Source organism: Geotrypetes seraphini, chromosome 7 (assembly GCF_902459505.1).
Source record: "Geotrypetes seraphini chromosome 7, aGeoSer1.1, whole genome shotgun sequence".
Classification (NCBI taxonomy): domain Eukaryota; kingdom Metazoa; phylum Chordata; class Amphibia; order Gymnophiona; family Dermophiidae; genus Geotrypetes; species Geotrypetes seraphini.
The window spans coordinates 149,113,679-149,128,253 of record NC_047090.1 but is presented as its reverse complement, the minus strand read 5'-3'; the positions used below and the strand labels follow the sequence as shown (position 1 = coordinate 149,128,253).

Below are 14,575 nucleotides of genomic sequence, written 5' to 3'. Positions count from 1 at the left end.
CTTATGTTGGTCTCTTCTGAGCTTCCTAGCAGTCTCCTACTCTGCCATGCAAAGGTATTACAACGAGATCATTAATATTTAATTGAGCACTCCAGGCGATTATTTATTATCCCTGAGTGATTCTGTAACCTTGCTGTCCTAGATTTGTGTCAGAATTTTCTGGCATGTCTGAGCTGTCCTAGCCTTACTGATTGGCTTAGTCATTGACAGAAAAATAAGGCTTGACAGTTCAGACCTTCCAGAAAATTTTGCCGCCATCAAGCAACCCCCACCCTCAAGGCAGCAGAAGAGATGCCCACACCCTTCCACTGCAAAGCAAACCCTCCCCCTTCCCAGTAGCGGGAGGGATGCCTACTCCCTCCTGCTGCTGTCATCGTTCTCTGACACCTCCCTCACCTTGTTTACAAAGGCTCTGATTGGTGCATGTTGCTTAAGTCCACTCCTATGGGAGAGGCCTTAGCATTTGGGCCAGTCAGAGCCTTAGACCCCTCCCAGGCACATCGCAGGAAGCACCAGGGAGGGGGAGCCCACCATTTTGAAGAGATGGGGTTGCTGGCCAGAGGTAGGAGGCATCCCTCCAGCTGACCGTCGGAAGTAGAGAATGACACAAAAAATAAATAAATTTCTGTTCTTAACCTGTCCCCGCAAACCTCGAATAGTTATGATTTTGTATTGAACTTATTTTATTAAAGTATAAAAAGAAACAATATTCTGTACAATTGTCATTTTATAAAAACAAATAATACAGAGCAAGGATCAACAAAATCCCTGTCTCCCTTCCCCTCTCCTTCACAAATATCTCCCCCCCCCAATTGAGAAAACTGAATAAGCCAACTTACTTCAGAGTTCTACACAGAAAAAACATGCTAACAGAATTCTGCAGTCATATATGACAGGAATAGTGTTAGGGGAGTGCAACTAGGGCAACTAACCCTGGTCAGAAAGCCCTAAGCCAGCTGGAAGCTAAAGAAACACGACCTGGGCTTTAAGGTCCCCAGTTATGTCTAACACCATCTCTAGTAGGATACATATTTCAAATCTGATAAATTCTAATCACAAAATAGAAAATATTTTTTTTCTACTTTTTGTTGTCTCGGTGTTTTATTCTTCAAATCATGTTGGTCTCAGGTGCTGGTCTCTGGTTTTTCTTTTGTCTTCTCTTAACTCACTTGCCAGGGCCTCCTGACCATTTGATATTTCTTTTTCCAAGCTCACCATCCATCTTTTATTTCTATGTACATATTGTTCTCTGTGTTCAGGATCTCCCTTCTCTGTCTCCTATACGTCCCTTTCTAGTATTTCCCTTGTGCCCATCTCCCTGTTTTCATCTCACCATTCTATGATCCCCTCCCCCTGTATACAGTACCACTGCTCTATATCCGTATGTCCTCCCCTGTCCAACATCTTCCTTCTGCATTCTTATTCTCCCCCATGTCAAGTCATCTCTCTGTGATAGAAACCTTCAAGATCCTGAAGGGCATAGAAAAAGTAGACAGGGACAGATTTTTCAAATTAAGGGGCACCACAAGCACAAGGGGGCACTCGGAGAAATTGGAAGGGGACAGGTTTAGAACAAATGCTAGGAAGTTCTTTTTCACTCAGAGGGTGGTGGATACATGGAACGCGCTTCCAGAGGCTGTTGTAGACAAGAAAACATTAAATGGTTTCAAAGAAGGTTTGGATAGATTCTTAGAAGAAAAAGGGATTGAGGGGTATAAATAGGTATAGACCATTGCTCAGGCAATGGGCCTGATGGGCCGCCGCGGGAGCGGACCGCTGGGCGGGATGGACCTATGGTCTGCCCCAGCGGAGGCAACTTCTTATGTTCTTATGTCCATATACCCTCCCATGTCTAACATTACTCTTCTGTGTCCATATACCACCCCCATGCAGCATTACTTTTTTTGTCCCTGTTCCTATGCTCCCATCCATGCCCACCATCTTCCATCTTTTTGTATATTTCCCTGTGTCCAGCTTCTCCCCTCTCTTACTCCCTTACATAAATGTATCTCTCTCCTCCCTCCCTCAATATTTCACTCACTCTTCCTTCATCCCCTTAGTTTGGCTGTTCTCTTCCTGTTCTCTCTTCCTCACTGCAGGTCCTGCACCTATCGCCCTTCCCTCTAGCTCCCTTCCCATGGATTCAACATCTCTATCCCCTCCCTTCAGTGCCCTGGTGTGGGTCTGACACCTCTCCACTCCACACACTACATTGGCCTAGCAGCTCTTTCCCTCCCCCCCATTCCCCAGACCAGATCAAGCAACTGTCTCCCTTCCCTTCAGCTTCAGCCAGTTCAGCAGTCCAAGCATCACTCTCCCCCCTTCGGAGGTGCAGCAGCAGCCCCGCCTTGCGAGTCCATCAGCCCCCATCCCTCCCTATTACAGGTCCAACAGCCCCCCCTCCCTTGCTTCCACCCTCGCTCCTGATTGCAGGACAAAACTGGCAAAAAAAACTCCAAACAAACTGTGACTCCCCTGGGTCGGCCCCTTTGCGCCTCCTGGAGCAGACATCCCTCCCGCTGCTTGGGGGGAGGGGGTTGTTTGATTGCAGTGGGAGGGAGTGGGTATCCCTCCCGCTATCCCTGGGCATGTGGTTTGCTTGGTGGGAGGGAGTGGGCATCTCTCCCGCTGCCTGGGGGGAAGGTTGCTTGGCAGTAGGAGGGTGTGGGCATCCCTCCCGCTGCCGTGGGGGGTTTCTTGATGGCAGCGGGAGGCAGTGGAAATCCCTCCTGCTGATCTTTGATTTGGGGTCTTTTAAAAAAACTTTTTATTTGTGCATTCTACGCATGTGCTGATCGCTATCACCAGTGATTGGCATATACAAATTTAGCAACCCTCTGCCAATCTCATTTGCTTGCGTGGTTTTTTAAGAATTACTCACCTTTTTGAAATCGTTACAGTAGTGGATGTGACAGCATCTGGGGTTTCGGGGGGGGGAGGTGGTTTGCTTGGCAGCAGGAGGGAGTGGGTATCCTCCCGCTGCCATGGGGGTTTCTTGATGGCAGCGGGAGAGAGTGGGCCTTCTTCTTGCTGATCTTTGATTTGGGGTCTTTTTAAAAAAAAAAAAACAACAACTTTATTTGTGAATTCTGCGCATGTGCTGATCGCTATCACCAATGATTGGCACATACAAATTTAGCAACCCTCCGCCTATCTCATTTGCATGCACAGTTTTTTAAGAATTACTCACCTTTTTGAAATTGTTACAGTAGTAGCTGTGACAGCAGCCTTTTGGATTTTACCACCAACATTTGAGAATCTTCCCCTTTAGTTCTTAAATCTCTTGTTAAGTTCTTAGTTCAGCTTTTTGTTAATAGTTAACATACATCATGGGAATTCCCGCATATTCTTCTTTTGTAATTTTTCTAGGCAGTTCTATAATTTATTCACTCCTCATGTAATTAAACATTTTAGAAATGTGTGCATAAAAAGTGTTAAATTTAGCTACCATTGCAGCTTCTCCATATCATTGTAAACAGTGATGCAGATAATTTATATTTCATATTTTCTGTTTTTAGTGAATAGGGTCCTTTTATGTATCATTGGGTGATTCACTGAAGCTCGGATAGGAAGGGGAAAAGGTGATTGTCACTATAGCTGCTGCATTGCAGCTGCTTAGTTTTCTCCGGTGGTTTTGTTGGAGAATTGCTTGTTTTTAGTCATACATTTCTCTCATCCATTTTGCTCCTGTTTACTGTTGCACATTTATAGTTCAGGTCCCTTGAAGAAGGCGCTTCTAGCTGAAACATGGACCGTATTGTGTCCATTTTATCACTTCCTCATGTGGATGAGTCTGTCCTCTACAAGTGTTTTTATTGAATAAATATTTGCATCAAGAGCATCAATTCCACCTCTTTTTTGTTTTCTCCTTGAGCACCTGGGACAATTGGAGTATTAGGCCTTCCCTCCCATTTCATCCCAGGATGTATTGGGAAGGTGTCTAAGGCTCTAATTGGCCCATGCACCTAAGGCCACTCCCTGGTATATCACAGGATGCATTGGGAAGGGAAAGGCCCACCATTTTGAAGAGGTGGATTTGCCAGCAGGAGGGAGTGAACACCCCTCCTGCCGGTCTTCTAAAAAAGGTATGAGGGGTGGGGTCAGAGGGGGGATGGCCTACTAGACCACCAAGCTTGTGTGGTGGGAGGCTGTCCGGGGGAGGGGGGGGCTTTCTGCCGATGATATGGGGGGAGGTCAGGGGGGATAGCTCACTAGACCACCAGGCTTGTAGGGTAGGGATCTGTCGAGGGTGTGGAAGTTTGCTGTGAGGGGGTGTCTTTGGTTTTTTTTTTTTAATAGGCACAGCTCTTGTGAGCACACACAACAGCAGTACCCATTTAAAAAAAGCCTGCTGATCTTTCATATGTGGTGGGGAGAGTACAATGGTGTGGGACAACACTGGTGGAGGGGTACTTGACTACCAGGCTAGTGGTGGGTCTGAGAGCTGCTTTATTTTCCTGTCAGTGTCTGAGCCAATCAGGCATAGTTCTTATTCTAAAGAACGTCCCTCTTCAACTAAGCCTCGATCTACTCCTACTTCGACTAGACCGCCGACTCCTTGCTCGAGGTCACTTTGAGGATGCAGCGGTTTCGATTGCTTCGTCCAAGTCTCCATATTCTTTTCATGTCTTTTTTCCTGCCGAAGCTTCATCTTCGACCCAGGCTGCCTCGACGTCCTCGAGTCCTTCTCGAGGCAAAGCATTGGCGAATCAGCTATCTTTCTCATCTTTTCTTCGCCAGATGGCTGTTGACTTGGATCTTCAATTAGATGCTGGTTCTAAATACTCTAAGGAGTACCTCGAAGTCATGCATCTCCCTCAACCTCCAGCAGAGTCACTTAAGCTTCCTCTTCACAAGCTTTTGTCTCAGACTTTTGGTCGATGCCTGGAGACCCCTTATACCATACCGGCTGTTCCAGGCAAATTGGACTCTAAAACTGTACATCGCAAAGGGTTTGACAACTCACAGTTATCTCATCAGTCCCTGCTTGTCGAGTCCTCCTTGAAGAGATCCCATCCTTCCAAGGTTTATGCCACCGTTCCTCCTGGAAGGGAAGGGAAAACTATGGACAAATTTGGACGTCTCATCTATCAAAATGTCATGATGTCCTCTAAAGCCCTCAATTATAATTTTTATTTTATTACTTATTTTGAGTTCCTCATCACTCTTTTACCAAAATTCTTGACTTATCTGGATACTCAAAAGCACTTTGAATTTCAAGAAGTCCGTGCTTCTTTATCACAACTCCGATTGAATCTCCTCCAGTCATCTTATGATACCTTTGAGTTGTCTGCCCGGGCGGCTGCTTGCTCTGTAGCCATGCGTTGCCTTGCCTGTCTTCGTACCATTGACAAGGACCAATCTTCAGGATCACTTAGCTAATATTCCTTGTGCAGGCAATGACCTCTTTGATGAATCTATCGAGGCAGCCACCAAGAAATTGTCTGAACATGAGAAATCCTTTGCTTCTATTGTCAGACCTAAGCCAAAGCCAGTTCCTGCCAAACCTACACGCCCTGCTCCAATCTATTAATGGTGTTTTGCTCCTAGGACAGCTCCTTACAATCGCCCTCCTCTTAAGAAACAGCAGCCTCAGAAGCAACAAAAACCTCAACCTTCTGCTGCACCTAAGGCTATTCAGCCTTTTTGACTGTTTAAAACAGAGCATAACCTCCACCGTTCTGTCTCTGCCTTCTTTTCCCCCTATAGGAGGTCGTCTCCATCTTTTTTACCACCGATGGATGACGATTAGATCTGACCTCTGGGTACTGACCATCATCAGAGAAGGATACTCTCTTCATTTCACTCAGGTTCCACCAGAGCTTCCTCCAAGAGAGTATCCTTCCAATCCTTCCCAGACCGCCCTTCAGGAAGCTCAAGCTCTGCTTCGTCTCCATGCCATCGAACCAGTTCCTCTGGAACAGCAGAACAGGGGATTTTACTCCCGTTACTTCTTTGTTCCAAAGAAGACGGGCGATCTGCGGCCCATTCTGGATCTCAGGGTTCTCAACAAATTTTTGGTCAAAGAAAAATTTTGAATGTTGTCCCTGGCATCCCTTTATCCCCTTCTCGAGCAGAACGACTGGTTATGCTCTCTAGATCTCAAGGAGGCCTACACTCATATTCCCATTTATCCGGCCTCCCGCCAATATCTCAGATTTCGGGTGGGGAATCTGCATTATCAATACCGAGTGCTGCCCTTTGGCCTGGCTTCCTCTCCCAGAGTATTCACCAAGTGCCTGGTTGTGGTAGCTGCAGCTCTGAGGAACCATGGTCTTCAGGTATTTCCCTACCTCAACGACTGGCTCATCAAAGATTCAACATCGCAAGGGGTTATTGGAGTGACCCAATGGACTACCTGGTTCCTACAAAGTTTGGGATTCAAAATCAACTTTCCCAAATCCCAGCTTCAGCCCTCACAGAATCTACAATTCATCGGAGCAGTCCTGGATGCTATCCAATTCAGAGCATTCCTTCCACAACAACGTCTGGAAGCTCTTCTTCAACTCTGTCATATAGTGTCTTCCCGCTCTTCCATCTCAGCGAGACACATGATGGTACTTCTGGGTCACATGGCCTCCACAGTACACGTGACTCCTTTTGCCAGACTTCACCTCAGAATTCCTCAGTGGACCCTGGCATCTCAATGGACGCAGGTTTGCGGCCCACTTTCTCGACACATAACAGTAACTCCTTCATTGAAGCACTCTCTCCGTTGGTGGATGCTCTCATCCAATCTCTCCAGAAACTTGCTTTTTCAAATGCCCCCCCATCAGAAGTTCCTCACAACTGATTCTTCAACCTATGCTTGTGGCGCTCATCTCGATGGTCTTCGTATACAAGGCCACTGGACTAGTACGGATCGTCAGTGTCGTATCAATCTGTTGGAACTCAGAGCGATCCTCAAGGCTCTCAGTGCTTTTCAACATCATCTTCATGACCAGGTAGTCCTCATTCAGAAGGACAACCAAGTCGCCATGTATTATGTCAACAAATAGGGAAGGACCAGATCTGCCTCCCTTTGTCAAGAAGCTCTGAAGGTTTGGGACTGGGCAATCCACAACAACACCTTCCTCTAAGCCAGGGGTGCCCACACTTTTTGGGCTTGCGAGCTACTTTTAAAATGACCAAGTCAAAATGATCTACCAACAATAAAATTTAAAAAAAAACACAACGCACACTGTACGCATAGAAAATGTTAATTATCATTCCTATTCCAGGGTTTTTCAAAGAGGTCAAAGCAGATGTCTCTATGCACTATCACCTCAGTAACAACCATACAAAAATAGACAAATATACCCCCCTCCCTTTTTACTAAACCACGATAGCAGTTTTTAGAGCGCAGGGAGCTGCGCTGAATGCCCAGCGCTGCTCTTGACGCTCATAGGCTCCCTGCGCTAAAAAACTCTATTGCGGTTTAGTAAAAGGGGACCTTAGTGTAAAATATAGACAGCAGATATAAATTCAGACACATTTTGATCACTAAATTTAAAATAAAATAATTTTTCCTACCTTGTCTGGTGATTTCATGAGTCTCTGGTTGCACTTTCTTCTTCTGACTGTGCATCCAATCTTTCTTCCCTTCTTTTAGCCTGTATGCTTCCTCTCCTCCAGACCTCGTTCCCTCCCCCAACTTTTCCTTCCTCTCTCCCTGCCCTTTCTTTCTCTCTGCCTCCCTTTCTTTTTTTTCTGTTTCTCTTCTTTCCTTCTGTCTCCCTGCCTGCCCTTTTTCTTTCTTTCTCCCTGCCCTCCCCCAAGCCACTGCCATCGGGGACCAGTACCCAAACTGCCACCAATAACAGGCCCGAAAGCCGACGCCACCCCAAGCTGTCCCTGCTTCGGCCGACCAGCATTCCTCTCCCCGACATCAATTCTGCCGTCGGGGAGAGGAAGGCTGATTGGCCCAAGATCGCGATGGACCTATTGGGGAAATACTGCCGGGTCCTGCCTTCGCGGAAACAGAAAGTAGGCAGGACCCGGCAGGAAGAAGAACAAATGCTTCACTAACCTGTCTCCCGCATTAGCCCGTAGCGAACGCTTGCTTCAGGGCTCTCAACATGTGCGTGCCGGCTTCCCTTTATTTATTTATTCTTATTCTTATATACCGCCAACAATCTTGCGACTTCTAGGCGGTTTACAATAAAGAGAAACTGTGCAGGCAGCGACTTACAGAGTATAGCAGTGTACATCTGATAGTAACAGCATTAGTAATAGTAACAACAGTTTATATACTGCAGGACCGTGAAGTTCCATGAGGTTTGCAATGAATTAGAAAAATTCCATAAATTGATTGGAGCATTCATAGTTAGTGATTAGGGGTTGACAGTTTGTCCCTTCTCCCCCCATCCCCCCCCCCAGACATAACTTCCGGTTTCGGAGGAAAGAGAAGAGAGAGAAGAGAAGCCGGCACGCACACGTTAGAGCCCGGAGCATAAGTTCGCTACGGGCTGAAATCTCCAAGCCGGGTTTTTTTTTTGTTTTTTTAATGTTCAGCAGCGGCGGCAGCAGCAGATGACAGCTGGGCGGACCGCGCAGCTAAAAGGCCCTAGAGAGAACACTGGAGGGGAAGGCTGATCGCCCGGTAGACAGGACGGCAACACGAGTCTATCACGAAGCCCGGGATGGGCTCCGCGATCGACTCGCGTTGCCTTCCTGAGCTACTGGTCGATCGCGATTGACGTGTTGGGCACCCCTGCTCTAAGCTGTCTACATCCAAGGGGCGAAGAATTGCTTGGCGGACAACTTCAGTCGTCTTCTGCAACCTCACGAATGGTCACTCCATTCCTCGCCTCTTCAACACATTTTTTCACAGTAGGGAACGCCTCAGATAGACCTCTTTGCAGCTCCCCACAACTACAAACTGCCTTAGTTCTGTTCCAGGATATATTCTCCTCATCGCCTCGAGGCAGATGCTTTTCTTCTGGAATGGACGAATCTCTTCCTCTATGCATTCCCTCCATTCCCTCTCATTCTCAAGACTCTTGTCAAGTTAAGGATCGATGATTCTGATTGCTCCTTGGTGGCCGAGACAACCTTGGTACTCCCTTCTTCAACTCAGCAGCAGGGAGCCATACCTTCTACCAGTTTTTCCATCTCTGCTTTCAGAGAGTCGAGGATCTCTGCTTCATCCCAACCTGTAGTCTCTACACCTGACATCTTGGTACCTCTCAACATGACTCCTCTGCAGTTTTCTCAACCTGTCAGAGACATTTTAGAGGCTTCTAGGAAACCTACCACTAGACAATGCTATCACCAAAAATGGACTAGATTTTCTACGTGGTGTTTTTCTCATGATAAGGAGCCCCAACATTCCTCCTTATCTTCTGTTTTGGATTATCTTTTGCCCTTATCGGCTTCTGGCCTCAAGTCTACATCGATCCGCGTTCATCTCAGTGCAATTGCAGCTTTCCATCAGCCTATTGAAGGGAAACCCCTCTCTGCTCATCCGGTGGTTTCCAAATTCATCAAAGGACTTTTCAATGTCAAACCTCCTGTCAAACCACCTCCTGTGGTTTGGGCCTCAATGTTGTCCTTGCTCAACTAATGAAGCCTCCATTTGAACCAATTGACAAGGCTCATCTCAAGTATCTCACTTGGAAAGTGGTATTTCTCATTGCCCTCACTTCTGCTCGACGAGTCAGTGAGCTGCAAGCTTTAGTTGCTGATCCACCTTTCACAGTGTTTCATCATGACAAGGTAGTCCTCCGTACTCATCCAAAATTCCTTCCTAAAGTGGTATCGGAATTTCATCTCAATCAATCTATTGTTCTTTCCGAAGCCTCATTCTGATCCTGGAGAAGTAGCTCTTCATATTCTGGACTGTAAACGTGCTTTGGCCTTCTATTTGGAATGCACCAAACCACACAGAACTGCTCCTCAACTTTTTGTCTCCTTTGATCCAAATAAGTTGAACATCCTATTTCTAAGCATACCATCTCCAACTGGATGGCTGCTTGTATCTCATTCTGCTATGCCCAGGCTGGATTACCCCTACACAGTAGAGTCACAGCCCATAAAGTCAGAGCAATGGCAGCTTCAGTAGCTTTCCTCAGATCTACACCTATTGAGATTTGCAAGGCTGCTACTTGGTCCTTGGTTCATACTTTTACGTCTCACTATTGTCTGGATACTTTCTCCAGACAGAATGGACAGTTTGGCCAAACAGTATTACAAAATTTATTCTCCTAACTTGCCAATGCTCCCACCATCCCATTCTGGTTAGCTTAGAGGTCACCCATACGTGAGAATAGGTTGCCTGCTTGTCCTGGGATAAAGCACAGTTACTTACCGTAACAGGTGTTATCCAGAGACAGCAGGCAGCTATTCTCACAACCCACCCACCTCCCCGGTTGGCTTCTTTGCTAGCTATCTGAAGTGAGGAGACGCACCCTAAACTGGGCGGGAAGTCACTCGCGCATGCGCGGTGCGGTCAACTTGAAACTTCTGGTTTCTTCAAGCAAGTCTGCTTGTGAGGCTTCCGTATCCGGGCTCCGTTGGTGACGTCACCCATATGTGAGAATAGTTGCCTGCTGTCCCTGGATAACACCTGTTATGGTAAGTAACTGTGCTTTCTCTGCACTCTTCGAGAGAAAATAAGCGCAGACTGCTCAAACGTTCTTCATATGGGAGATCTTTAAGTCCTGAGATCATCCTGGTGGCCATTCTCTGAATCGACTCCATTCTCTTCACATCCTTTTGATATTGTGGCCTCCAAAACTGAACACAGTACTCCAGGTGAGGTCTCACCATGGATCTGTACAACGGCAGTATTACTTCAGGTTTTCGGCTAATAAAACTCCTTCTGATGCAACCCAGCATTTGTCTAGCCTTTGCTGAAGCTTTCTCCACCTGATTGGCAACTTTCATGTCTTCCCGGATGATTACTCCTAAGTCCCGTTCTGCTACAGTTCTTGTTAGGTTTTCACCATTCAGGGTGTTTGTTCTGCATGGATTTCTGCTACCAAGGTGCATCACCTTACATTTTTTGGCATTAAAATTAAGTTGTCAAGTACAGGACCATTGTTCCAGTAAAAGGAGGTCCTGCGTCATAGTGTCGGGCATAGTTGCGCTGCCTGGTTCTGCGTTGCCCACAACGTTATATAGTTTAGCGTCATCGGCAAATAATGCAATTTTGCCACAAAGTCCCTGAGGCAGATCCCTTATAAAGATATTAAATAGTATCGGGCCCAAGACCGAGCCCTGTGGTACTCCACTGGGCACTTCTGATGTTTTTGAGGGAATACCATTTACCATTACCCTTTGAAGTCTGCCGCTAAGCCAGTTTTCTACCCATGTAGTCAGTGTTACTCCTAGGCCCATTGCATTCATCTTGTTCAATAATCTACGGTGTGGAACACTATCAAAGGCCTTACTGAAGTCCAAATACATGATGTCCAGGGACTCTCCCCCATCCAGTTTCTTTGTTACCCAGTCAAAGAAGCTTATCAGATTGGATTGACAAGATCTTCCCTTCGTAAAGCCATGAATTGCGTCCAATCTGTTTTTTATCAATGTTTCCATGAGTTTACACACTATTGATGCGAGGCTCACCGGTCTGTAATTTTCAGCCTCTGACCTGCATCCTTTTTGTGGAGTGGAATAACATTGGCAGTTTTCCAGTCCAAGGGGACTTTTCTCTTACGTAAGGAAAGATTGAAAAGCTCAGCTAACGGTTCTGCCAGGACGTCTCTCAATTCCCGAAGTACTCTGGGGTGTAGATTATCCGGGCTCATAGCTTTGTTTACTTTTAGCTTTGATAGTTCGTGGTAGACATTGCTCACGGAATGGGTCCTCTGAGCACCCCTGTGTCTTGTAGCTGAGGACCGGACCCTGGTGCTTCGCAGGTGAAAACCGAGCAGAAGTAGTTATTGAGTAGTTCTGCTTTGTCTGCGTCCGAGTCTACGAAATTTCCGTCGGGTTTCTTTAGGCGTACGATACCGCTTGTGTTTTTTTTTTCTGTCGGGCAAAGTAGTCAATTTAAGTAAGTAAACTAATAAAATACTGACTTCTGTCCAATCCTTAGATAGTAAAACTCTCGGCTGAGGCACAGAAAGAGAGGTATAATGAAAGTAAAATAGCTAAATGTGACTTTTTTTCTGTGGTTGGTTTTTCATTTGCTTATTTTGACATAAACATCACAGGTTGAAGCTCCACTTTGCTGGGTGTCAAGTATTTCTTTCATACAGGACGATTGTACAGTAGAAATGCCTTAATTAACCAATCTAATATCTATGTGAGATAATATGCTACTCGGTAAGAATTAAATTGATAGTGTAATTTGTAGAATGGTTTGGTTCTTTTTATCCTAGTTTCTGCTAAGAGAACAAGTATAATGTACAGTATATATGAAGAAGGCGTAGTACTAATAGAATTTTCTATTGTTTTTCCAGCATTATCAATGGTTTTGCTTTACCTCTTAAAGCAGAGCATAAACAATTTCTAGTGAAGGTGTTGATTCCATTACATACTGTCAGGAGTTTATCTCTCTTCCATGCGCAGGTAAGATTTCTCATTGTCATTTGCTGAAGTATTCAGAAGCAGGAAACATCTGCACTTTGCACTTGATTCTTGTTAATGTACCATAAATTAAAAAAAATACGGTTGTAGAAAGAAATATATATATATTTTTTTAATAAATTAAATTTTTTAAAAACTTTATTTTTTCCTTCTTATTGATGAAAGTAAATTTTTATTTGTATTCCCAAGCATGATTGGGTTTCATCTTGTGTTTCAGTTGGCATATTGCATAGTACAGTTTCTCGAAAAAGATCCTTCGCTCACAGAGCCAGTAAGTATTGCCTAATTTTGGACATTATGTAGTCTGAAGAAAGCTGTGATTTTAAAACCCCAACTTTTGACTTTTGCTTTTGTTTTTCTAAATTTAGGTCATTAGAGGTTTAATGAAATTTTGGCCAAAAACATGCAGTCAAAAAGAGGTAGGTTCTTATATCTAAACAGTTTGATTCTGCACCTTTTCCACCGATAAGCAGGACTGAATTAGCCACACGTGGATGGTCAGTTACATTCCAGTGGTGTGTAATGCTTTCCCAGAGCTCACAACTTAGTGCAAAGTTGTTAGCATGGTTGTCCCTTCCTCTGCTCCTCAGTTATATTTTTTCTGCTCTACTGAACAGTACTAAACAATGATCTTCTGACAGTTTTCTTTATGGGATTTTTTTCATATATAGTTTTTTATGGTTATGTTGCTGAAGTTGGGGTTCAGACCCTGCATGAAGTGTGGCCTAAAGATCCAGAACTTTGACACACATTTCAAGTGTTTAATCTGCCTAGTTGTTTACCACAGCCAGAATAAATGCAAGAATGGTACTCATGTCTCTTCCTGCTCGCAAGAAGAATCATCTAAATTGCCTTTACAAACACTGTGAGGCTGAACATGTTTCAAAGAATCAAAATAGGGTCATCTTTGCACAGAAATCAGTTTGGTCTTCAGTGTTCTCCCCAGAAATTTTTTCCAGCCGGGTGGCATGAAAAAGTAGCCGGGTGGGACGGGATGGGGAAATTTGGTGATGGGGAAAATTAACCCCCTCTTTTACTAAGGTGCGCTAGCATTTTTAGCACGCACAGAATATTAGCGCGCGCAAACCCCCACGCTACGTGGGAAAAGTAACGCCAGCTCAATGCTGGTGTTAGCGTCTAGCGTGTGCGCCAATTCTGCACGCACTAAAATCGCTATCGCAGCTTAGTAAAAGGAGCCCTAAATGTGTACTATTTTTATTAGTTAATTATTATTATTTTCCAAAGCTCAATATGACTTCCTTTTTAAGGTTTGATACTTGTGCCAAAATATTTTTACTAAATTTAAGAAGTATCCAATTCTAGAAGGGACTAATTAGATATTTACTCTCTTTCAAATGGTATAGAGGTTTTAAAAAAGGGAAATACATTAATGAAGTCATTAGGTTCAATCTAGCCATTTATTTCTGCATGAATTTAAACAACTAAAAAAAATATAAATATAGCTCATCCAGTCATACAAGAAATGGCTCTACAGCACCTCTAATAATGTTTTGATCACTAGGTTCCTTCCTGAGGTCTTACTGAGGATATGAAATAGATGCTATCCCCACTTCCAGACCTCTTCCACATAATTTATGGAGAGGTGTTACTGAGCCTTGAAGGAGACCTGCGTGATCTTTATCTGCTACTTTTTTATTTTGCTGTAGTGCAAAGTGAGAGCTAGGGCAAAACAGTTTAGGTAAAGATGCAGGTAATAATTAGCAATGTATTAAAAATATTTTATTTTTTATTTGCTTATAATTCATTTGAAAGCTGCTTGATGTTAATACAACTTTAATTTAATTCTTTATATTGTGTATGTGGGGGTTGGGAGGTGGGACAACACCTACATCAACAGTAAAGTTAGAATAGGGTCAGTAAATCCAGTGACGTACCCAGTGCTTATCATTTTTTAACAACCCCCTCCTCTATATAAAAAAGATATTTTTAGTAATAATCCATGAGTCACACAACAAGGATGCACCTAGGAAAAGGCAGCATCTTAAACACTGCAGTGAACACTAGAACACCAACACACGCATTGTAAAACTAAACAAGC

General features: G+C 44.5%; 1 protein-coding gene across 2 annotated transcripts in view; it reads left to right on the top strand.

Moving 5' to 3' along the window:
• Positions 1-14,575, top strand: part of PPP2R5E (protein phosphatase 2 regulatory subunit B'epsilon) — a 274,354-nt gene that overhangs the window by 201,823 nt on the left and 57,956 nt on the right. For both annotated transcript variants that reach the window (XM_033953140.1, XM_033953139.1), the window contains exons 8-10: positions 12,390-12,498; positions 12,734-12,787; positions 12,885-12,935. In XM_033953140.1, the coding sequence (XP_033809031.1) occupies positions 12,390-12,498; positions 12,734-12,787; positions 12,885-12,935 (214 nt within the window). The remainder of the gene's footprint in view (positions 1-12,389; positions 12,499-12,733; positions 12,788-12,884; positions 12,936-14,575) is intronic.